Source organism: Zootermopsis nevadensis, unplaced genomic scaffold (assembly GCF_977971745.1).
Source record: "Zootermopsis nevadensis isolate Lab colony 2312 unplaced genomic scaffold, Znev_1.0 Znev_ptg000010l, whole genome shotgun sequence".
NCBI lineage: Eukaryota > Metazoa > Arthropoda > Insecta > Blattodea > Termopsidae > Zootermopsis > Zootermopsis nevadensis.
The window spans coordinates 1267175-1290716 of record NW_028259142.1 but is presented as its reverse complement, the minus strand read 5'-3'; the positions used below and the strand labels follow the sequence as shown (position 1 = coordinate 1290716).

General features: G+C 44.2%; 1 protein-coding gene across 2 annotated transcripts; it reads right to left on the bottom strand.

Annotated features, from left to right (window-relative positions):
- Window positions 1–5650: 5650 nt before the first annotated feature.
- On the bottom strand, window positions 5651–11499 carry LOC110827282 (uncharacterized). 2 transcript variants are annotated; one of them, XM_022058782.2, is made up of 6 exons: window positions 11092–11499; window positions 8944–9039; window positions 8588–8722; window positions 7950–8178; window positions 7651–7784; window positions 5651–7414 (listed from the first exon to the last, which is right to left on the bottom strand). In XM_022058782.2, exons 1-6 carry the CDS (start codon window positions 11224–11226, stop codon window positions 7109–7111), a joined length of 1035 nt encoding a protein of 344 aa, XP_021914474.1. In that variant the 5' UTR covers window positions 11227–11499; the 3' UTR covers window positions 5651–7108. The 2 variants fall into 2 exon arrangements, with proteins under 2 accessions (XP_021914474.1, XP_021914475.1); XM_022058783.2 differs by having other exon boundaries at window positions 8588–8719; window positions 11092–11498.
- Window positions 11500–23542: the final 12043 nt, after the last annotated feature.

The window sequence follows — 23542 nt, the reverse complement described above, 5'->3', positions numbered from 1 at the left end:
CGTGGTTGATTACGAGAATGAAGTGGTTCGGCTTCGAATTTTTACTGAGGACTTGTGTGGTTGTTACGAATTAAAAGGAACCTGGAATCGGCAAACGATTTCTGTCGGGTAATTACCGCTCTTCGAAATTACAGTTTCTCTGCAGTATATTTTTTTGCTAGGGTTCTCTCATGATTCTGTACAAAAATCGATTTTGATTTTATATTCTGAGAAACTTTGTGCGTCAGTTTTTACTCTCGTCAATGTGATTTGTCGCACTGCAGTGGCGTTACACAGAAGGGCGAAGGAATTTCGGGACTTGATAAATTCTTTTTAGAAATTAGAATTAGAAGACTGAATTCTGGGATGTCGCGACGTTTAGTGTGGTAGGTATTTACCGACGTTTCGGAGTTCCTTTCTGCCTCCGTCCTCGCTCTGTAGAATGACATATTTAGAAGGGACATATTTGGAATATTTTCGTTTTAGTTCCATTGAGTTGTGTCAATATGGCAGTGATTCATTCCGTCATAACTTCCCGAAATGAATATTTTTCGCTGAAGTTTGTGCACTTTATAATTATCTACTTATTTGTCGGATTTGAGATTCTCACGGCGTTGAAGGTGGTCCACGTCTGTCTTCTAGGTTATGACGTCGTATATGGGCTTGTAGGTAGATACCGACGTTTCAGAGGAACATACCTCCTGTTTCTGCCCCGAAAATTGAGGCAGTATGTCCCTACAAGTTCACCCGACGTTACATCCCAGAAGACCAACGAAACTTCTTTACTGCAATTTAAATATTAGACAATCGTAACTTATTTCAGGGTAATGTTTTTGAAAATATCGGTACGTATTTTCTTCCAAACTTAATTAATAATTATAACTTGAAGGAGGGCGAAATTTTTCTTACGTAACTTTTAGAGAATAAGTGATTTTTGAAACTCAGCGTGAACAATTTGGATAAAGTTAAAGTGTCTCACCTGATAAAGCCCTTTGAAATTTTGACAAATGAAATCTTAAGTGCTCTTAATAATAAATGCATGTTAGTGTAATATCTTGTGATTTTTTTAAAGCATTTAATTGTGTAAATCATGAATTATTACTGTTAAAACTACATTTTTATTCAATTAAAAATATGCCTGGTCAGTGGTTTAAGCAGTAACTTCAGACCAAAAACCAAATCACCAGATACAAATAATGGCACTTTTCAAATAGGGTATTTGTATAACGAAAAGTTTCTCAAGGCCCAGTCCTTGGTCGTGGGCTTTTCCTCATTAACTCCCAGTTAAATTCACACTTTCTTTATTTCACATCCAGAAACTGTTTACAAATTTGTACCTAAATTTATCTTAATAATATATAATAATAGTTTGTGTTCGTAAGTGATTGTGGGCCTTATGGAGTAATGTTTCTAGCCGTGATTGCCGTACTTTAGACTTTCCCGTCATTCATAACGGGCAGTTTTCTCGCTTATACAGATAACTGATTCGTAATTTATGCTACGTAGTAGCGTATGAAGAAAGGCAGTGTAACTCTTACCTTTATTTTTCGCATGACAGTCCATAAATTTACGGCAAGACGGCGAACAGTTCTCGGTCTATCTCTGCCGGTCAATGTCGGTGCTGCATTATCGACCGTTTTTCGCTCGGTTCACGGAACGTGGAATTGGTTTCGTATTTTTCCGCATTTTTACATCATTGTTGTGGGGACAGGTGCCCCGGAGTGGCACGCCTGTCTTCCGACCTATTCATCAATATCCTAATGAGCGTAATCACCATGGCGACCACAGGCGGCCTGCCTCCTGCCCTGTCATCGGGGCTCGCCGCCCAGAAGGCGCTTCAAATATTAACGAAGAGCCTCCGGGCTGTCATACAAACTCACCACGCGCCAATGAGAACCAGGACAGTGACGTCGGGGGTTTGGGGGGGGGGGGGTGACATTGCAACACTTCCAGAAACCACAATAATATAGAGGTAATGCATTGTCAAGGTAATTGGCGTAAAATACGAACCATGATGTGTTACGAAGAAAAGTCTTATAGGAAGATTTCAGTTTAGATTGGGCGAATTAGCCCTTAACAATTTGTTTTAAATTTAGGGAACCTTGGAAATGTAGCCTAACACAGAGCAACAATTATGGCGATTTCGTCATAGTTTTATCTATAAACTCTGTGAATTGCATGAGGATTCCCCAGCCGGGGATCCCCCAGAAAAAAATCACTTCGAAAAACCGAACGTACAGTCTCCGTTATTTTTGCCCGAATTTAACCAAAATATGAAAGTCCTGACAAATTTTAGAAAAAAAAACTGCAAAATAAAATTTCATGAAAATCCTTTCAGCCATTCTTGTTTCATGCACGGGACGAAAGGCCTGTGCGATTTTGTGAGGGACATCACCCAAGAAGGTCACAGAAATCTGTGGTTCTAGGGGACAGTCCTCGTCTTTAGTTTTGTACAGGTAGATAAAAGGTTCTTTGAAAAAGCGACGATTTTAAAATATTTTGGAATTGTGGCAACGAATCTAAATTGCATTCAAGAATAAATTAAGAGAACATTAAATTCGGAAGATGTTTGCAGTTAAGAATTTTCTGTCTTCCTTTTTAGAGTCCAAAAATTTAAAGATTAAAATATACAAAAATATATAATTTTACCTGTTGTTTTGTATCGCTGTAATACTTGGTCTCTTACGTTAATGACAGTATGCATATTAAGGGTGCTTAGGAGAATATTTGGACCTAAGAGGCGTAGGCGAATATGGGAGGATAATATTAAAACGGATATTCGAGAAATAGGTTGGATTCATCTGGCTCAGGTTAGGGACGATGGACAATGAACCTTCGGGTTTCATGAAAGGGGCTTAATTTCTTGATTATCTGAGCGACTGTTAGGTTATCAAGAACGATTGTACTCTGGGTGATGTTGTCTGTTCTTGTAGACATCGACCACCGTTCAGATCCCACGAGCTCGGTGCAACACTGAACTAACCAACCACGGAGCACTAGAGCCAACAAATGGATCTGATTACTTTGATTTTAATTACGCTTGTTAATAATCTACGAGTCGATGAATCCAGTTCATGCACCTAAAACACACTCATTTTAATATTATCCTTGTAGTTCACTCTTAATATTAGAGAAAGTGCTTTTCGTTGGCTATCCACTCGAACATCCTACGCGCGTTCCTTTCTGACTCCGTCCAAACTACATGACCAGCCCATCACAACCTCCGTGATATTTGTTTCGTTCAGTGACTTTGTACTCACGTATTAACTGCAATGGCAATGATCAGAACAATTAGCGAGAAGTATTAATTCAGGGTTACAGGTTCGAACAAATGAAATGTGCCTTGTAATAGGCCACGATCTGACTCTGTCGTCCTACATAACTCCTGATCAAGAACCTTTCCAACACTTGTGCATTGCGGATTGTCTGGTCCAGTGGGTTGCCATGACTACAAACCATGCTGCGTGGTTGCGCCGGGGCTCGGCTCTGTCTGTCTGTCTGTCGGTCGGTCGGTCTGTCTGTCTGTCTGTCTGTCTACCGGGTCGTGGCAAGTGTTGCGTGTTGCCGCCCTCTCGTTTCTCATGAGGCCCCTACACAAGATGACGATTAAGCTGATGCAATGTCCGCCTCGCTGCTCTCTCTTTAGCGCTTTGTAGCGATGTGGTAAATATATGTACCATCTACTTTAACATTCGCTGACTTTAAAATCTAGGCCTGCGTGTTTCGTGTGATCCTGAGAATGAACAGCTGTTATTTTCCTAAAATTAACAGACTGGTATTTGTAATAAAGAAGTGAGTTTTCCTACACATCGCATCTCCAAGACGACGATCAACTGGTTAACGCTGTTTAAGGAAATAATCGCTGTTTACAGTGAGAATCACACGAAACTCATAGATACAGTGCGTAGGCGTCTAAATAATATTTAAAGATTCAGTCCGTACCGCGAAGAAAACACCACACTTCACCATTACGCAGATCAAATGGTTAACGCTGTTTATTCTGAGAATAATACGAAACACATAAATGCACTTTGTAGACACAGTGAAAAGTTATTAATTGTTATATACAGTGGTATATATAGTTACCACTGCACTCTTAAACGTTAACTGTTTTGACTGCTGTTATATTTCGTAATATGCGTAGTTAACAATATTTTGTGATAATTATGTGTCACGGAGCACTCTGACTTTTCTACCTACGGATCTAAGTCTTACGCTTTGGATTCACAGTGAACTCTGCGGTCTGTTGTTGTTTCCTTCGAGAGACGTACACTTCATGCGTCTCGCTGCTGAACTACTTTTTCTGTTGTTTTATTAAATTGCGGCTTTTAACTTTTAATTACCACCCTGTGATCTGATGATGGCGTCAGCAGGTCCGCACTGCTCACTGACAACATACCAGCATATCTGTCGCTCTCTAGGTTGTTTGTAGGTGCGTCCACATTACCTGCGTTCGTGCTCGCGTGCCTCTCAATTGTGGACGGTTTGACGAGCGATTCGTGGTAAAGCAGCTGTCTGTACACACCGGCAACAGCGAGCCCGAGTATCACTAGCGCTGGGATTAGTAATATAGACGCGTGTTTGGACCGAGTTCCTGTCGTTTGTGTGTGATTTCCGGTTCGCGATTGCATTATCATAATAGCATTTGGTGAAGGGAAAAGAAAACTCGAGTTTCTCCATTCCCGTGTAATTTCTCTTGATGTGAGAAACCAAGTTTCACACCCGTACAAAGCAGAAGGTAAAATCACTGCTTGGTGTAGTTCCGTCTTCCCGCTTTTGCGTAGCCGACGAGAAGACGAAACGTTTCCAAGGTCTTGGTGATTTCATGATCGCAAATACATTAAAGCCGACATAAGTGAATGACGCACTTTTTACCGGAGCGGCATTCGGAAGTCCGAACTGATCTGCGTCTTTTACGGCGATCATTTCGAATGGACGTCGCTGGGTTCTCTAGTCGTGTGCAGGGGACTGACGAGGCGCGTGTGCCGTGGCGTGGGATGGGAGGAGTGCGATCGGCGGAAACAAGGCCTAATTAAAACCTGAGGCACCGCGACGTCTCAGCCCCGGGTCACCGGTGGCCAAGTTGAGCGACTAGCTCACGAGTTTTAAAGCGACTAGCTCACGAGTTTTTAAGTAACGATTTCATTAGTTTCTTTTAAGTGACTCAATAGTTTTTAAAGGGAATATCTCTACAGTTTTTAAACAGTTTTCCCACTAGTTTGTTAAGCGACTAAGTCATTAACTTGCAATGTAGCTACTCAGTCCCCTGCTAAGGAACTCAGTAATTAGCCGAGAAAATATTCTTTTGGTCACCACGAGCTCTGTTGTCCTCCGTTATTCGTGTAAAAAAAGACGTTGTATAATTTCTTATTCAGTCACTTCAAACCGAACACACGTAAATGGATCAATGATTATATCATCATCATTTGTGCGAGGGTTGAAGCGTTCTTCCTGGCAGTTTCGTTCCATGAGGTTTGGTCGTGGTGTCAGGAGTCGTAGTCCCAACGGATTTCTTTTATTCATGTCTTCCAAAGGGAAAATGTTTGGTCACGAAGGTGGCTGATAGGAGATCTTGAAAAATGGTCATTTTAAATTGGTAATGAGCACTCATGAGTGTAAAGAATTCCGATACAGCATCGTGTTGCTTCAGGGAGAGACAAATGACAAACGATTAAACTAACTTTGCTATATTACATTATTATTTACAACATATACATGTGGTCTAACACTTATACCATTTGCGTATTTAACATACATGACTGCCATTCTGTGACGTCATGTTAATTCCGATAACATTCAGTAAATTGTGTTTGAAGGATGCGGTTTACAGAACATCGTATTAAAGTGACATATATACACACACAGACACGGAACTGGTAGGCCTATATTTACAGATAGGCCGGGCTTATACCGGGTAATTTCCCCAGAAAAGAAACTCATTGTTCAGACAAAAACGTCCGTCACTCGATAAGCGTGCCCCACGAACACAACACTGAACGAGCCTCGGCAGACCAGACGCTGACCGAAGGCCATGTTCTGGGTCGCTGAGGAGCACGGACTTACAGGGAAATTCAGTTTTGTAACAAAATAAATACGTGGTTTCGGTAGCGCTAAGCGGAATTTGTTTACCAAAGACATGATTACAAGGGTAAAGCCTATTAAACTGTTTATAGCGCAAGGCGGGCCTGAATGTAACAACCCCTGAAGATGGAGGCAGAGACAGACTCAGACTCCATTTTCAATGCGATTACTCGCCCAAGAAACTTAATTTTGTTTAATATCCATTAAAGTTTCAAATGTAAGACCTACTTTGAAGTTTAGTAAATCCGCGCAGAGCGAATTGTTTTCTAGAAAGTGGAATCCAAATATTTGAATGTTAATTGATGTCTTCGTCACTAAGAAAAACAATGAATTTGTTACTGAAGACTGACTGGTTATCTCTCTTTAGCCTGAAGCTCGTCTAAATAATATTTAAGAATTCAGTTCGTACCGCGAAGAAAACACAACACTTCACCATTACGGAGATCAACTGGTTAACCTTGTTTAAGGAAATAATACGACTAAAACGCTAATTAACCTTTGGAGCCGAAGCTCTTTCAAATGAAACTTAAGAATTCAGTCCGTACCGCGAAGAAAACACTACACTTCACCATTACGGAGATCAACTGGTTAACGCTGTTTAAGGAAATAAACTTGCTTATTTTCAGATCCATACAAAACACATAATTACACTATGTGGGGAATATGCAATTGTTACAGATTATTAAAGAAGGTGGCACGTATAGATACCACTCTGCCGTATGGCTTAAGCAGACTGACTAATCGATTAATCGCAATAGCCGCATGTAAAATCGATAACAGGTTGTGACGATGTGGAGTGTGTTTCGCCAAAACAATTAAAATTACCGTAATATGAAATTACGTTATCCTCCAGGGACTTTTTTTTCTTTGGAAATGGAAATATGGGAAACGTCCAACAGCCCTGTTTCTTTCATGCAGCGATTGTACAATCGAAGCGACGCTCCGCCCGTCGTCATGGCAACCGACGCGAATGAGAGGCTTGGGTTTTGTTGCCCATAAACAAATGAGTGCCACTAGGCATTCTCCCACAGGTTCGACGCGGACACTCCTACCACGGTCTCCACACGGGCCCTTCCTCCTTGACATCCTCCAGTATCCCGTTCTCTCTCCTCTTAGCAATGGTAAAATCGATCGGTTGATCTGACAAGGACTCGCTATCGATCGAGTCATCGATAGGAACAATGCTTGCGTTGTTCTCGATGCAGATTTTGTCGTTGCTAATTGCCCACGCCGTCGCTGTAGAAGATGTTGCAGGGCTGCCAACTTCTGAAGCAGCAGCAGCTGCCGCCAACTGCACGTAGTGGCTGGGAAGGAGAAAGACGACTTGTCCGTCCGGCAGTCGAGATGGTATCACCTGCAGATGACAACCAGAGTTCAAATTAACACGGTATTGCAGCCGTGGCTCGGTCTGCTTGCCCTTCTTTGTGAAAATGGGATGCTTACGTGAAATTGCACGCTATAAAACCCTTAAAAGAAGTGAAGTAAAGTGATTGGCTATGGAACTTGATGGAATGCCCAGTGTGATAAGAACGTGACTACTATTAAATCTGGGGGATGGGGGTTGAATTCGGGGTCTGCGTTGTGGCGTACCTGCACAACGGAGAGCATGTTCGAGGTCGCTGAGCTGGGCGATGACGTAGTAGCCACAGCCGTCACGGTCTCCGGACTTCTGTCGGCTTCGGTGGGCTGCGGAGTGTCCTTGTCCCCTGAACTGCTGGCAGCCCCTGCAACACGCGCAAGCGCATGGCGGTCTTTACTCTTAGACCCCAAGAAGCCGGGGGGGGGGGGGGGGGGAAATCGGAAACGTATTTTTAAGAAAACATCTGATCTGAAGAGACGTAAATGGATATGAAGCCAGAGCACAAGGAAGTGTGACGTCACCGCCTTACCATTGTTGTTCTCGTCGCCGCCGACCGTGGTGCTGCTGTCAGGACGCGCCTCGCTGTCCGCTTCTGCCTTAACAGCGTCTCTGTCGCCCTCCGGACAGAAGTCCATGTCTAGTTCGGCGACGCAGGTGTCCAGGTGTCTCAGAAGACGCTGCTTTATGGCCGGGTCCAGGGCGGGCGTCGGGGCGCCGGGCGTCAAGGCCAAGTCAGACGATTCCAGAAACCGGCTCACCTGCCGGTGAAAAACGAGTTATCTCCTCGTATCTGTAGAATGGTGATCAATGGCTCGCATCCCCGCGGAGCATCTATTGAAATAGCTTCGTCCGTCCGTCTGAATGCATTAAAAACTCGAGAACGGCTGAACGGATTTACAAGAAAATTGATACTCGGGCGTTTCTCAGAATATTGTCTAGCCGTTTTAATTCTGGTTAAAGTATGACAACAATAAAGGACGTATTTCACTGAAGACCGGAATTCGTTCTTTCGCGCAAAAGTGAGGTTAGGTTGTCTTGTCTTACACTAATCAAAGATCTAATCTAATCATCTACACTGACAACACACACAATGAAATCGTCGTGTGTCAACTTGACGTGCGTCTAAGCCAAGAACCGCCCTAAAAGGCGCAGCTTACAGTCGCTTACCTCTCTCGTGCATTCCTGGAAGCCGGCTCTGTACTTGTTGAGAACCGCCGATCCCAGAGCCCTCTGTCGCTGGAGATGTCGAACTGTCAGCTCCAAGATGTCGGCCTTCTCCAGTTTGGAGTGTTTTGTGTTCTGCTGTAACAGAGTTCGTCCGTCAGTAACTTTTCCGTCATTCATTCGTTCTCGTAATGAGCGGGTTATTTTTTATTCTTTATTTTGCGGTTCCGTCGGTCACGTATTTAAATCAGTTGCCAAGACAACAGTTAATTGTGAATAAAACATGAGACGATCAGATACCGAATTTGTTGCCTGGTTACCGGACTGAAGGAAACCGAGTGTAATGCCGTGCAGCCTACCTCTAGCCTAGCCGAGTCCAGGATCAGGGTCTTGAGCACAGCCAGGGACTGGTTGATCCTCGCACGCCTCCTCTTCTCCATCAAGGGCTTGTTCGCCTGAAACCGAATTGTAACCGTGTCAGTTCATTCCACACGCCGATCGGTGTTTCACATTATACAGGGTGTTCATAATTCTCAGCGTTCATGAAATCCGAAGTTTTATCACCGGCACTGAACCTTTGCCAGACTCACGCACAATCTTGAAGATGGCTGTCTTCTTGGATGTTGCCCCGTGTTATCTGGTATAAGTTTGCCGACGTTTCAGAGGTTCTTGCTGCATCCAGAGTACGCGGCGTAGCATCCGAGATCACAGCCATCGTCATAATCGTTGCCGTGAGAACCTGAAATCTCACGCCCATCTTGTTAATTCGTCCGGAATCGTTTGAATCCGCTTCGTCATATGCGATTGTGTGTTTGCGAAACACACTCTGCCCTCCCACGTGGGGCTCGCCTTAACTGCTGTCCTTATAGAGCAGCTAAATCGTTCACTCACTTCAGCCCAGACATTTCTCTGAACACTTTGCTTTCAGACACACGAAATTTAAATTCTCCTCGCGGTGACACGCGACAGACGACAGAATTATTGGGGTTTTTTTCCTCCTTAATCTTCGTGATTCGGAAAGAAGACAAGATAAAATCCTGTCGATATCCGTCGTCTGGCTTGTAACACCGCGCGCACTTAGCAGGCAGATAACAACGTTTACGAGAACATACTGTCTACATCTTCAGCCCTGAAGATGTAGGCAGTATACTCGTCCGAAACGTTGGTATCTGCCCGAAATATCACACGGCGTTGCAACCCAGAAGATGAACATCGACGTCAGAATCTTGGATCTCGTGTAAGATGATCTGCATTTTGAATACATTACAATAAAATTTTCTTGGTTATGTTGATGGTAGTTTTGATGATACGTGGTGATAAGTCGCTTTTACTTATCACATCACGTGTTTTCAATCCATACAGAAACCAGGAACGAGCAGGCACTGAGAAAGAACAAGCCGAAGGTATAGACGGTGAGGTAATAGACTTGCTTAAGCTTCCTGAAGAAGGCAGGAACGCACAGCATCTGTGACACATAAGCAAAAGAAGAAATCGAGTGTCAAAGTCAGACGGAAAGCAAATTCTGAGTTTCAGGCGGAAGACGATTTCCATAGGGACCGAACGTGCTTTTCGCCGTCGACATGCGAATTTTAACACGAACAAAGACCCTGTTGACATTTCAAGGCACGGTGTTTACCGTCTTAAGATCTGCTTCAACACTCGCGACAGTGCACTTCGCCCGCAGAACGTAGGTAGGCTCTTTATGGTTTCCATGTGATTCTCAGAGCAAACAGCGACAATTTCCTTACACAGCTTTAATCAATTCGTCGTTGTCATGGAGACATGTCGTGTTTTCTTTGAGGTAGAAACTTAAATTTTTTTAAATAATTACTTAGTTAGAACTTCATGCTGCGAAGGATTTTTAGGAAATGTGATTCAGCTTCAAAGGCAAAGGGCCCAAGGGTTCCACATCATCAAACTTTACTTCAGAAAATTCTCCAGTTTTAACAGACTGCATTTATTATTAATGCTCCTCTGTATCCACACGGACAGACGGACATTCTGCTGTTGAGCGAGCGAGACATGAGACTCGTTCGTAAAAAAAAGTATAATAATTATTTCGTTGTCCAAGAGGCCATGTGGTACTGAGTAAAATCATGCGCTTTAAACAGTGTAATTAAGTAGTTAATTCCACGGGGGGGGGGGGTGAGTCCAAAGCACTGAAAATCAGATACTAGGCTTGAATCGCGCTGGGGTAATTTTTCGAAATAAGCCACGGCCACTTCCTCCGGAAAACGAAACAGTTCAACGTCCTTCAACATCATCCTATCTCACAGGATGGAAACGTATACAAAGGTAGCTTTGTGGTTCATTCAAGGTCGTGAAATCGTCTTTAGGGACTGGCCTGTGTGGTTATATGGTTAAGAATGGTATTGACAGTTACCAGTAACTAGAAACAAATACATGATGAAAAGATTCGTGACTTGCGCACTTTGCCAAATCTTACTTGGGTAAGGAGGCAAAGGAAGATAAGATGGGTGAGACATGTAACACGCATTGTGACTCACTCTGCGCCCGTCTGACGGCCTGCTGCCCACTCCCACAGAAATTCCTCCGCTGTTGTCCTTGTTGTTGTTGTTGTTGTTGTGCTTGTTTTTGTTGTTGTTGTTGTTGTTGCTGCTGCTGACAAGTCTCGCTGTCATAGCTCCTCAGGTTGCTTGTATCATCAAAAGATTTTATAAATCGAAAGTCACATCGGGATAATTTATCAGTTCCACACGCAAATGTGAGTGCTCGGTGCAGTAGCAGCGAATCTCTCGAACGCTTCTGAGTAAGTCGTGATCGTGTACCGCGGCTATTGCGTCACCTCATTCCGATTTCCTTTTGTTGCACACGTGAGACAGCGCGCGCTGCCGCGACCGCCAAGAGGAAGCTCTCGTGCCGCACTGAGAGACACAGCCCGGCCGGCCGTCTCACCTCGCAGCGCAGTGGCGGGGAAGCAGACGGACCGAGAGACACGAAGCGACTGGAAGACAGACAGACCGAGGCATGAAGTGACGAGAAGACAGACAGACCGAAGTATGAAGTGACGAGAAGACAGACAGACCGAGGCATGAAGTGACGAGAAGACAGACCGAGGCATGAAGTGACGAGAAGACAGACAGACCGAGGCATGAAGTGACGAGAAGACAGACAGACCGAGGCATGAAGTGACAAGAAGACAGACAGACCGAGGCATGAAGTGACGAGAAGACAGACCGAGGCACGAAGTGACGAGAAGACAGACCGAGGCATGAAGTGACGAGAAGACAGACAGACCGAGGCACGAAGTGACGAGAAGACAGACCGAGGCATGAAGTGACGAGAAGACAGACAGACCGAGGCACGAAGTGACGAGAAGACAGACCGAGGCATGAAGTGATGAGAAGACAGACAGACCGAGGCATGAAGTGACGAGAAGACAGACAGACCGAGGCATGAAGTGACGAGAAGACAGACAGACCGAGGCACGAAGTGACGAGAAGACAGACAGACCGAGGCACGAAGTGACGAGAAGACAGACCGAGGCACGAAGTGACGAGAAGACAGACAGACCGAAGCATGAAGCGACGAGAAGACAGACCGAGGCATGAAGTGACGAAAAGACAGACAGACCGAGGCACGAAGTAACGAGAAGACAGACAGACCGAGGTAGTGTCTGTCTCATGGTATGGTTTATTGATAGCACTTCCTTTACTGCATATGTCATTTGAAGGTGACGGTGTAATGATTGTGAACGCCGTTAAAGAAGGCGAAATTGCCCTGCTTAAGGAACTACCACAGAGTTTTCTGTAGTGTCTGAGGTGAATCCCGAAAACCATTACTCGTACGGCACGTGGTTAGGAAAGATGCATGGAAAATCTACACGTCTAGTGTATTCATTGAAGTTGAGGACTTGCATGTACCGACTGAGCAAAACGTAACTGAGGATAGTTGTAGCAAAATGTCATCCTTATGTGACTGGGACACTGTGTGTTTCCGTGATAGCCCCTTTCTTCTGTCTGCATTATCGCCGCGTCGTAAATATTACCAGCCAACCCCAAAGTTTCTCTCCACAGCCATGTTTGTTAAGTCAAGTTTTGTAAAGCTGAATAAAACGACGATTACACGTGAATTTGTACCAATTGTATCGAACATTTGAAACTGGAGAATGCCAATGGATCAGACTGCTTTTTGATTTACTCACTAAACATGTTGCACTCAGCTGCTACGTTCGTCTAACGTCTAAAAGAAATGATATTCAATGAATACAACGGTACAATGGTGCACAATTGATCTGCGAGATATAAAACGGACACAGTCATCCTCAAAACTTACATAATGTCATTTCAATACGACAAAATCTTAATCGAGATTTGAGAAGAGGTTTCCAAAGTGTGTCCGAAACGATCTACAACATTTTCGAGACTTTACCTATTGAAATCCAAAACCTGTTTGACTATCAGACGGTGAATACAAAAACATGTAGAAATGGTGATCAACTTCAAGAACGTTATAGAAACCAAATATTGATAATGAACTTACCACAAACGAACGCGACAAACTTCAGAGACTTATTGGAGTATCAAACACAAACAGATCTGTACGGAATGTTAACAACACTACGTACGTGGAACGAAAGAAATTGTTGTTGGTGACCGTCAAAAGTACATGATTTTGGAAATAAATAGATTGACTCTAAATGGAGTACGCACATTTGAAATAATGAGAATGAGAATTATGTCGTTCTAAACACGATATTTGTTGCGAAAATGTCGAGGAGAAAAGAGTTTTCTAAGTTCATCAAGCACAACCTTTGTATTAGTTCTTTACGTCGTTGTTCAGAGGCCGACTGTTCTTGGTCAGTCAACTTTCTACGTCCAGCCCCACCCTTGAAAATCTTCGTCTTAAAATCGATCATAAAGTCAGTTTTCACAATAGTTTTCGTAATCGTAATATATCGAATGAGCCGTATTATTAGTATCAGTTTAACTCGTTACTGTTGATAACGTCTCTCTTTGCGGTACGGACTGAATTTTTAAATGAACTTAAATGAACGTCTTTATTCAGATGAATGAAACTATCAAAATGCCATGTAGAGCGCCGTGACCGTAGGCAACTTATCCGACGAAAGTGTGTTGCGGAAAATCGAAACAGCCGGTCGCAGGCGTAATGCAATTAAACTCGTAGATCTGGGGGCGTGTCGCGTCGTTCTGAAATCCCACACAGGCGGTGACGACGCCTGCCTTTCGTCAGGGTTCCAAGAACAGCTTAACGCTTCAGCTGAGCTCTCTGTTTCCGAATCCTCTTATACTTCTTCACTTTTATCAGTTCTCTGCACGGAGTATTAAAACGAAGGCGTAATGCGAAGACCCGTTCCCTCCCTTCGCGAGTTTTATCTCCGAAAGTACTTAACGGATTCTGATTAAATTTGGTCTGTAGCATTGCACCAAAACTTGTAGTCTTTATCGGTCGCTTAACTATATAACGAACTCCTTGGAGCCAGATCTTGCTTAAAAATGTGACAGTTCTCAGTTGGTCAAATAAACTCCGCTTTTTACGGAACCCGAAGGTTCATTGCCTGTCCCTAGGGCCACATCATCACCCGTTTGAATGAACACCTCACCTTTACGCCAAATTTCGTCAATATCTGTTTTCATTCATCTCTTCTCTACAGGGTTTCCGACAAAAATTGTGCATGAATTTCTTATTTCTCCGTACGTAGCCTACTACATGCACCACCCAACTTAGTCTCCATAATTTAATCATGCTAGTAATATTTGGTGTAGAGTATGAACTACGAAGCTTCCAGTGCGCTATTTTATTCAATCTCATGTCACTTCATCACTCTTCGTCGAAAGATTCTTCTCAGCACATCTCAAAGATCGAAATTCTCTGGTATTCTCTTAACGCGAGAGATCAGTTCTCGCATAAATACAAAACATCTGTTGGAATTATATTTCTTTAACCCTCTAAGGCTGAAGCTCGTCTAAATTGTATTTTAAAATTCAGTCCGTACCGCGAAGAAAACACTACACTTCACCATTACAAAGATCAAGTGGTTAACGCTGTTTAAGGAAATAATCGCTGTTTACAGTGAGAATCACGCGAAACTCATAGATACAGTGCGTAGGCATGTAAATAATATTTAAAGATTCAGTCCGTACCGCGAAGAAAATACCACGCTTCACCATTACAAAGATCAACTGGTTAACGCTGTTTAAGGAAATAATCGCTGTTTACAGTGAGAATCACGCGAAACTCATAGATACAGTGCGTAGGCGTCTAAATAATATTTAAAGATTCAGTCCGTACCGCGAAGAAAACACCACGCTTCACCATTACAAAGATCAACTGGTTAACGCTGTTTAAGGAAATAATCGCTGTTTACAGTGAGAATCACACGAAACTCATAGATACAGTGCGTAGGCGTCTAAATAATATTTAAAGATTCAGTCCGTACCGCGAAGAAAACACCACGCTTCACCATTACAAAGATCAACTGGTTAACGCTGTTTAAGGAAATAATAGCTGTTTACAGTGAGAATCACACGAAACTCATAGATACAGTGCGTAGGCGTCTAAATAATATTTAAAGATTCAGTCCGTACCGCGAAGAAAATACCACGCTTCACCATTACAAAGATCAACTGGTTAACGCTGTTTAAGGAAATAATAGCTGTTTACAGTGAGAATCACACGAAACTCATAGATACAGTGCGTAGGCATCTAAATAATATTTAAAGATTCAGTCCGTACCGCGAAGAAAACACCACGCTTCACCATTACAAAGATCAACTGGTTGACGCTGTTTAAGGAAATAATCGCTGTTTACAGTGAGAATCGTACGGAATAGAAACATATAAAATGCAGAGTTAAATTAACTGAAACAAATTTAATATTCGACTTTAAAGGGCTTTATAACGCAAGAGAAAATAATAAGGATTATGTTCAGTTTCGGTTGCGACGAGTAGAGCATTTTCGGCCTAGCCCATGTCGGAGTGCCTTTTTCCTGTCACTGGGATGTGGAAGTTTCGTGTGGCGCGTGATGCTTGAAGACGCCTTAAGCGTGCGTCGTTCGTTTGCGCTCGCCAGAATTAAAATAAAATGAAGTTATTGGAACTAAGTCATGACGCCGTTCACCTGCGCGCATCCTCGAAAGCCGTCGCGTGCCCGGAGCCATAGCACCAGGAGACAATTGCGAAGCTCCACGCCTGAAGGCCCGGTGGTAATTATATGCACCACCTACATTAATCATTCTGCAACTCTGCATTTTTCCCCACAGCGTGTATTTAAAAAATTTTGCGTTATTCGCTGAATAAACACCAGTGAAAGCCATTTGATTGTTGTCATGGAGAAGTGTTGTGATTTCTGTGCGGTACGGACTGAACAGTAAAACATTATTTGAACGAGCTCTCTATATTGCTGCCAAAATTTCACCAGAAGCGGCCCGTCTAAGGTTAAAATCAGACAGAATTAATAATTCCTATCGAGTGCACGAAGACACTTCCGAATGAATTACCTTCATTTCAACATACCTACCTTTATCAAAAGGACGAGTGGGTGCTGCCTGGGAACCTTCATAGCCATAAACGTATATATGGCGTCTCTCAGTATTTTTCCTACTTTATCTTATTTCTTATTCAATCGGCTACGAAGGGTTAATCAGGAAATCAAAATTCTACACGCTCTAATATTTAGATAACTTCGTTAAAGCCTAAAAATCGACACGTGATTTGGTTAATTCTCTGTGATTTCAACCAAAAGCCTCAATAAAAACAACCGATCGTGAGTCATATAACCTCATTCCACATTACCATCACCTCGATTCATTTTAATATTATCTTCCCATCTCCCTGTCGGTGGTCCTTATTTTAATGAGACTTTGTAGCTGCTAGAGCAAAGTTTCTTTCAGTCACCTCTTTCGCGAGTAAGGATTAATCAGCGTAGTGGCCATAGGCTGCTAACTGGATGACCGGGTTTCGATTCCCGGAAGGAATAGGTATTTTTTCTTATAGCCAATACGCCCAGATCGGGCTCTGGGGCTCACTCAGCCAGGGGATTCTTTTCTGGAGGGTTAAAGCGACCGGGTGCGGGATGGTAGCCTCTTGAAACTGTACCTTCAACTTACCGTCCGTACTTCGAAGACCCTCCGCGCCACGAGTTAGCAGGATTCTCCGTGAGCTGTTACCCTCGCTGTGTGCCGGAGCCTATACCTGAGCGTTCAGGCCGAGCGAGCGAGCGAGCGAGAGAGAAGAGCCGAGGCAGACCTGCCGCCCTGTCGCTCTCACGTTCTGCTGCTGCCGCTGAGTAAGCTCGGAGGATTGGCAGGAGTGGTCAGCACTCGGGCTCCCTTGAGGCCAGCAACCCTCCTTGTGGACCGCGTCTCGGACGCGTTTTGAATGATCCAGTGGCCTCGCTGCTTCGTGTCCTGGGAAAGAATTACTCGATTCTTTAGTTCTGCAAATATAAATTTTATGATTGCTGTCTGTTTTTTTTTTGCAAGTATGTAAATGATACTTACCATATTCAGAATTGTGCGTGCGGCACGGATTTTAAAAACTTTACGAGTAAATGTCCGAAATGACTACGACGTGAACAATTTTGTACCGAGATCGATAGTATTCTTCCCTTACAATCGACTTTGGTGCGCTTGTGGGACGCCCTGAAATCAGATTTTCTGCTTTACGCGTAAGATAACAAATATAATAAATCAAAATGTTATTTCCGATGGCTGTAGCCACTGACTTCTCTTATAGATCCAACGCTGTTTGTTTCCAAGGACTGTAGCTGTCAGCCTCTAACACAGAAGCCTCTGAATGCCTCAGGGGTGTGATTATCTTGGGGCCGTCCTAGCCAGGACCTGCAGCGCAGTCTTCCGCTGGGGCGTGTCCTCATCTCTCACCTTTCTTCGGGGTCACCGCTAATAGCTGTCGCAGAATTTTCGCTTTAGTTAACAGTCTACTAAAGTAAAGTAAAGTTTGTCCCACTATACGCCATGTAGGCGCTTGGGGGGAGTGGAGGTATAGCTCCTCTCTTCCTTGACCTCGGCACTAGATGGGGGTGAGTGGTCAGCATCACGCCCCGGCCGGCTTTACCCCCGGGAAAGGACCCCGGTACCCATTGGATACGAGGCTGGGTGGGCCCCAGAGCCGGTCTGGACGCAGAGGCTAGAGGAAAAATCCTGCCCCCATCGGGGATCGAACCCCGGTCGTCCAGCCCGTAGCTAGTCACTATACTGACTGAGCTATCCCGGCTCTTAGTTAACAGTCTACTACTTCACTGTAATTAACTCCATATACTTGGGCCCTTCTTGAGACGCTGACAATCTCTTAATAAAATCATCTCAGCCTACAAGACGTAGGTCAATGTTTATGGCCTCCTCGATCACCCGACTTAATTCCGCGTGACTTTTATTTCTGCGTGTATGAACAATCCAAATTTTTTGGAAGAACTTCAGTAATTTTCCTCTTCTACCATACAGTAAGTTCGACGTGCTTCCAGAAACATTTTCTCAAGATGCGAGGCGTGCTTAGAATCAGAAGGTCCTTACTTTGAGAATGTTCTATAAAATAATGTAAATTCAATTACAGCGGCAAGCCATGGGCACGATTCTCATTCGTTTTAGTCCTTATAACGTACTCCATAAGAACCATTTTAATATTATCCTCCCATCTTCTTCTTGGTCTTCCGAATAGCCACTTTCCCTTGATAAAATTCTAAAATCGATTACTGTTCTCATTACCTTCTGCATGGCCAGCCAATGTCTTTGTTAGCGTCTCGACGTTTCTGCTGTGCAGTAGACCCTCCGTGTGTTGTGAATAAACCACGCGTTTGAGATATATTTGATATCTTGTTCATTGACAGAAATGTGTAATTAAAGTTTACGTTTCTTGTACACAAAATAGGCAGGTGTTTTTACGAAAAAAAGTTTAAGAATACCGTCATAATGTGATGTGATGATAACATTATACGTATTTTTTATCTATATTTTTTAATAGCTGAGCTGAAACCGTTTTTAACTAGAATATTCCAAGGCGGCACAAGTTCTTCTGATAATATCTTGTCTCACTCAAGGCTACGCCAGTCATTTTTTATGAAAACAAAATCCGAGTCATTTTTCCACTCGGAAGTTTTTTTTAACACATGAGTAATGCGGGTAGTCTAAACAACTTTAATCAGGGATGTATTAAAAATCAAAGACGAATTACGTCTGCACAGAAACACGAGCCGGATTCAAACACGGGACTTTAAAACGCAAAGTTTTAAGAACTACGCAGTGCTAATGATGTTGATAAATGTCGCCCTGGAGAACATTACGTGTCCCCCCGCAGTGTGAAGAAATATTTTTCTTGTTTCGCTCATGCGTAAGTTACCACATTGGTACGCGGCCGCAATACCAGGGGCTGTGCTGCAGCCCGCACGTCGACACGTGCCAGGTTTTCTCTCTGTCTTTTACACGGGCCGCGACCCCACCGCGACACGAGACGGGATGAGATTAATACAAAATAGTTTTAAAGAAATGAGAGTCAAAGTGATGATGAGGAGAGAGCAACAAAGGGCTCCAGGGGGAGGATATGAGGACTGTCGGTGGATAGAACTGGCTCATTGACTGCGTAGTGCAACTCGATCCGTCACGGAGTAAGGCTTTTTACGTCCTGGCAATGGCGACTGGTTGGTTGTTTACGAGTCGAGAAACGGAACTGTTCACTCAACACAGCTGGTTACTATTATAACCGCGCCGATCTATTTCCTGATCATAGATATCAGGCTGAATAAACCAAAGGCCTTCGCGTTTTTTGCAGTCTACGCCATTTGCTTCGTCGTCGTAGCACAAAGCGCCTGCCGGACATCTGTAACGCAACACTCGCAACAGACGTGTCGGAGAAGTTGCCGCAGAGGTACGGCGTAATAATTTTTACAGACGACTCCCATATTTTCCCCACTGAACCCTGAGTTACGTCTGGATGAACTTGTCGATTCATTCATTAACTTACTATCGAATGGCTGTGACGATGGTTACGCATGATGAGTGCGGGAGGAAATGAGAAAAACCACGATAAACTCGGTGCCAGACCGAGACATGGTCATCGCAGATATAAAAACTATGCCTTTTTTTTTTTAAAAAAAAAAATTCAGACATATCTTAACGTAAATGACACAAAAGTTGCGTCTGTCTGTCCGTAACCTTCTTTAGCTGCGCGCAAGAGTGTTGCACTCACTAACTGGCCAGATTTCGTGGAAATGTTTATGAACACCATTGAACTTTAAAGTAATGTCAACATGGCGATATTTTTGACCTTGTGGAGGAAGCTACCTACACCACTCGACACAGCGCCTTCCACCCCCCCACCCCCCACCCCCCCTTAGATACGTCATTAGTGCACCGGTTATTCGCTGCTTGGGCGTGGTTAAAATGTGAGAACTTGAAAGAGACCGAGTCGTGGGTCTTCTCGGGTCAAAATCTCGGCACGCAGATTCTTGAATTTCCTGGTGAGATTTTTCGTTCCCCCCCCGCCCCCCTGTAGGATCAATTTTAATATTATTTTCCCCAGATGTATTTTTGTTCTTGATATTTTCCGGCCCTGTTGTGTTATGAATTTTCATTACCGCTGTTCTGCGTTCTACATGGCCCGCCCGTCACAAATTTCTAATTTTTTTTTCGTTCTGAACGTTAGAAATTTAAAATGTGTGACCTCCGATGACAAAAGACGTTCGCAGCGATTTTTAAACCTTGCGCGGAATTGGAATCCGGGACATTCTGCCGCGTTCCGTTGCACTCAATCCACCAGAAATGGCTCGTTACGTTTCAGGGTGGTAAAGATTGCCGACGTTTCGGAGGAACTTGCTACAATTTTCTGTATTTGATCGTGTAACACTAAGTAGCCTAAAGTAAAACAAAGTAAGTGCCATGGAATTTTTTCCTGTGGTTTCAAATCCTATTTTCCTCCAACAGTTCGTGTTTCTCGGCGTTCTTTACAGACCTAAGTCTAGATCCGCTTTTTCTGAGTCCGGTTCAGTGGAATATGAGATTTTAGGTTCTCACGGCGGTGAAAATGTGGGTCTTGGTATTCTGGACTGTGATACTGTGTAGTCTTGTAGGTTTACCAACGTTTCGGAGGAACGTAGCGCCTCCATCCTCGGGGTGGAAGTCCAAAATAGCAGAGACCGCAAGCGACAGAAGGTGGTTTCTTCACGACATGAATAACTGCTAATATCCTGGATGGCAAAAAAGGATGTTGCTCAATTTCGGGTCGCTCCGATCTCTCCCTGCGCTCCCAATAGGGCCGCGCTGTGGTCTCCTGCACGGACGGCTCGTGTCGCCATCGGCTCCGCTCTTGAGGTTGGGGGGGTGGGGGTGGGGGTGGAATCGTGCCAGACGCGGCCGGCGCTAGAGATGATGCATCGTAGCAACAGGGAGAGGTGACGTTGCAGACTGGCATCAGTGGCGTGCACGTCGGGGGATAGCATTTCGGTAACAAATGCCCCTCGGACCACCAGTCTTATTATTTAATTCGAAAGCTAATTTCATGAACACGAGTGGCACAATAAGAGCTCTGATTCACGGAGAAGAATCCTTCTTTAAAAGCTGATGGCAGCTCAGTTTTTTAAGAAATTCCCCACCTTTCATGGAACTCAAAGGCTCTAAACTGTGTTTCAAGATCATGCAAAATTCCCTATCCTGAGCCAGATGAATCCATTCTACATCCTCCTATACTTCCTTAAGATCTATTTTAATATTATACTTTTGTCTACGCCTAGGTCTGCCGAGTTGTGTCTTTCCTTCAGGGTTTCCAACACAAATGTTTGCAAACTTCTTCTCTCTCCCATGCGCGCTACATGCCCTGCCAATTCATAATCTTGGATTCGGTCACCGAAATATTTGGCGATGATTACAAATCACACAACTTCTTACTGCCCAGATTTTTCGCAGTCTCCTGACACTTCATCTCTGTTAGGTCCTCCAGGGGTGGGCAACAATAGTTTTTTTATTTGTTTCGAAAAGCTGTGAAACGCGGTCTCTTAGTTAGGACGCGATCTGACAACGAAGTATGTAAGACTTGAGGTTCTCACAGCGGTGAGTATGAAGATTTCTGTCTTCTGGGTTGTTGCGCTGTGTAGTCTGGTCGATGTTAACCGACGTTTCGGAGGTCATACTGCCTCCATCATCAGGGCGATGAGTATGAAGATTTCTGTCTTCTGGGTTGTTGCGCTGTGTAGTCTGGTCGATGTTAACCAACGTTTCGGAGGTCATACTGCCTCCGTCATCAGGGCGATGAAGATTTCTGTCTTCTGGGTTGTTGCGCTGTGTAGTCTGGTCGATGTTAACCAACGTTTCAGAGGTCATACTGCCTCCGTCATCAGGGCGAAGAGTATGAAGATTTCTGTCTTCTGGGTTGTTGCGCTGTGTAGTCTGGTCGATGTTAACCAACGTTTCAGAGGTCATACTGCCTCCGTCATCAGGGCGATGAAGATTTCTGTCTTCTGGGTTGTTGCGCCGTGTAGTCTGGTCGATGTTAACCAACGTTTCAGAGGTCATACTGCCTCCGTCATCAGGGCGATGAAGATTTCTGTCTTCTGGGTTGTTGCGCTGTGTAGTCTGGTCGATGTTAACCAACGTTTCAGAGGTCATACTGCCTCCGTCATCAGGGCGATGAAGATTTCTGTCTTCTGGGTTGTTGCGCTGTGTAGTCTGGTCGATGTTAACCAACGTTTCGGAGGTCATACTGCCTCCGTCATCAGGGCGATGAAGATTTCTGTCTTCTGGGTTATTGCGCCGTGTAGTCTGGTCGATGTTAACCAACGTTTCAGAGGTCATACTGCCTCCGTCATCAGGGCGATGAAGATTTCTGTCTTCTGGGTTGTTGCGCTGTGTAGTCTGGTCGATGTTAACCAACGTTTCGGAGGTCATACTGCCTCTGTCATCAGGGCGAGGAGTATGAAGATTTCTGTCTTCTGGGTTGTTGCGCTGTGTAGTCTGGTCGATGTTAACCAACGTTTCAGAGGTCATACTGCCTCCGTCATCAGGGCGATGAAGATTTCTGTCTTCTGGGTTGTTGCGCTGTGTAGTCTGGTCGATGTTAACCAACGTTTCAGAGGTCATACTGCCTCCGTCATCAGGGCGATGAAGATTTCTGTCTTCTGGGTTGTTGCGCTGTGTAGTCTGGTCGATGTTAACCAACGTTTCGGAGGTCATACTGCCTCCGTCATCAGGGCGATGAAGATTTCTGTCTTCTGGGTTATTGCGCCGTGTAGTCTGGTCGATGTTAACCAACGTTTCAGAGGTCATACTGCCTCCGTCATCAGGGCGATGAAGATTTCTGTCTTCTGGGTTGTTGCGCTGTGTAGTCTGGTCGATGTTAACCAACGTTTCAGAAGTCATACTGCCTCCGTCATCAGGGCGATGAAGATTTCTGTCTTCTGGGTTGTTGCGCTGTGTAGTCTGGTCGATGTTAACCAACGTTTCGGAGGTCATACTGCCTCCGTCATCAGGGCGATGAAGATTTCTGTCTTCTGGGTTGTTGCGCTGTGTAGTCTGGTCGATGTTAACCAACGTTTCGGAGGTCATACTGCCTCCGTCATCAGGGCGATGAAGATTTCTGTCTTCTGGGTTATTGCGCCGTGTAGTCTGGTCGATGTTAACCAACGTTTCAGAGGTCATACTGCCTCCGTCATCAGCAACAACCCAGAAGACGGAAATCTTCAACGAAGTATGTAATCCTAGGGACTAGTTAAATGGGCAATTCTTGACGTTGCAGACGAGGAACTGCGTGAATAAAGAGGTCTCCGAAGTTACCAGAGCAGTGAAATCCAGGAAGATTTTTAGGATCAGCTAGTCAAGAAATGGACACAAAAATTTTAGCGGGAAATTTGTTAGAGCGCGTTAAAGACTTCTCCCGCGATTAGTCGTGTGAGTTACAATCCGACGTTTCGAAGAGTGTCTCTGCCTCCAACATCCATTTACCATTGTAACTTGATTTGAACCACGTACCCTACCAA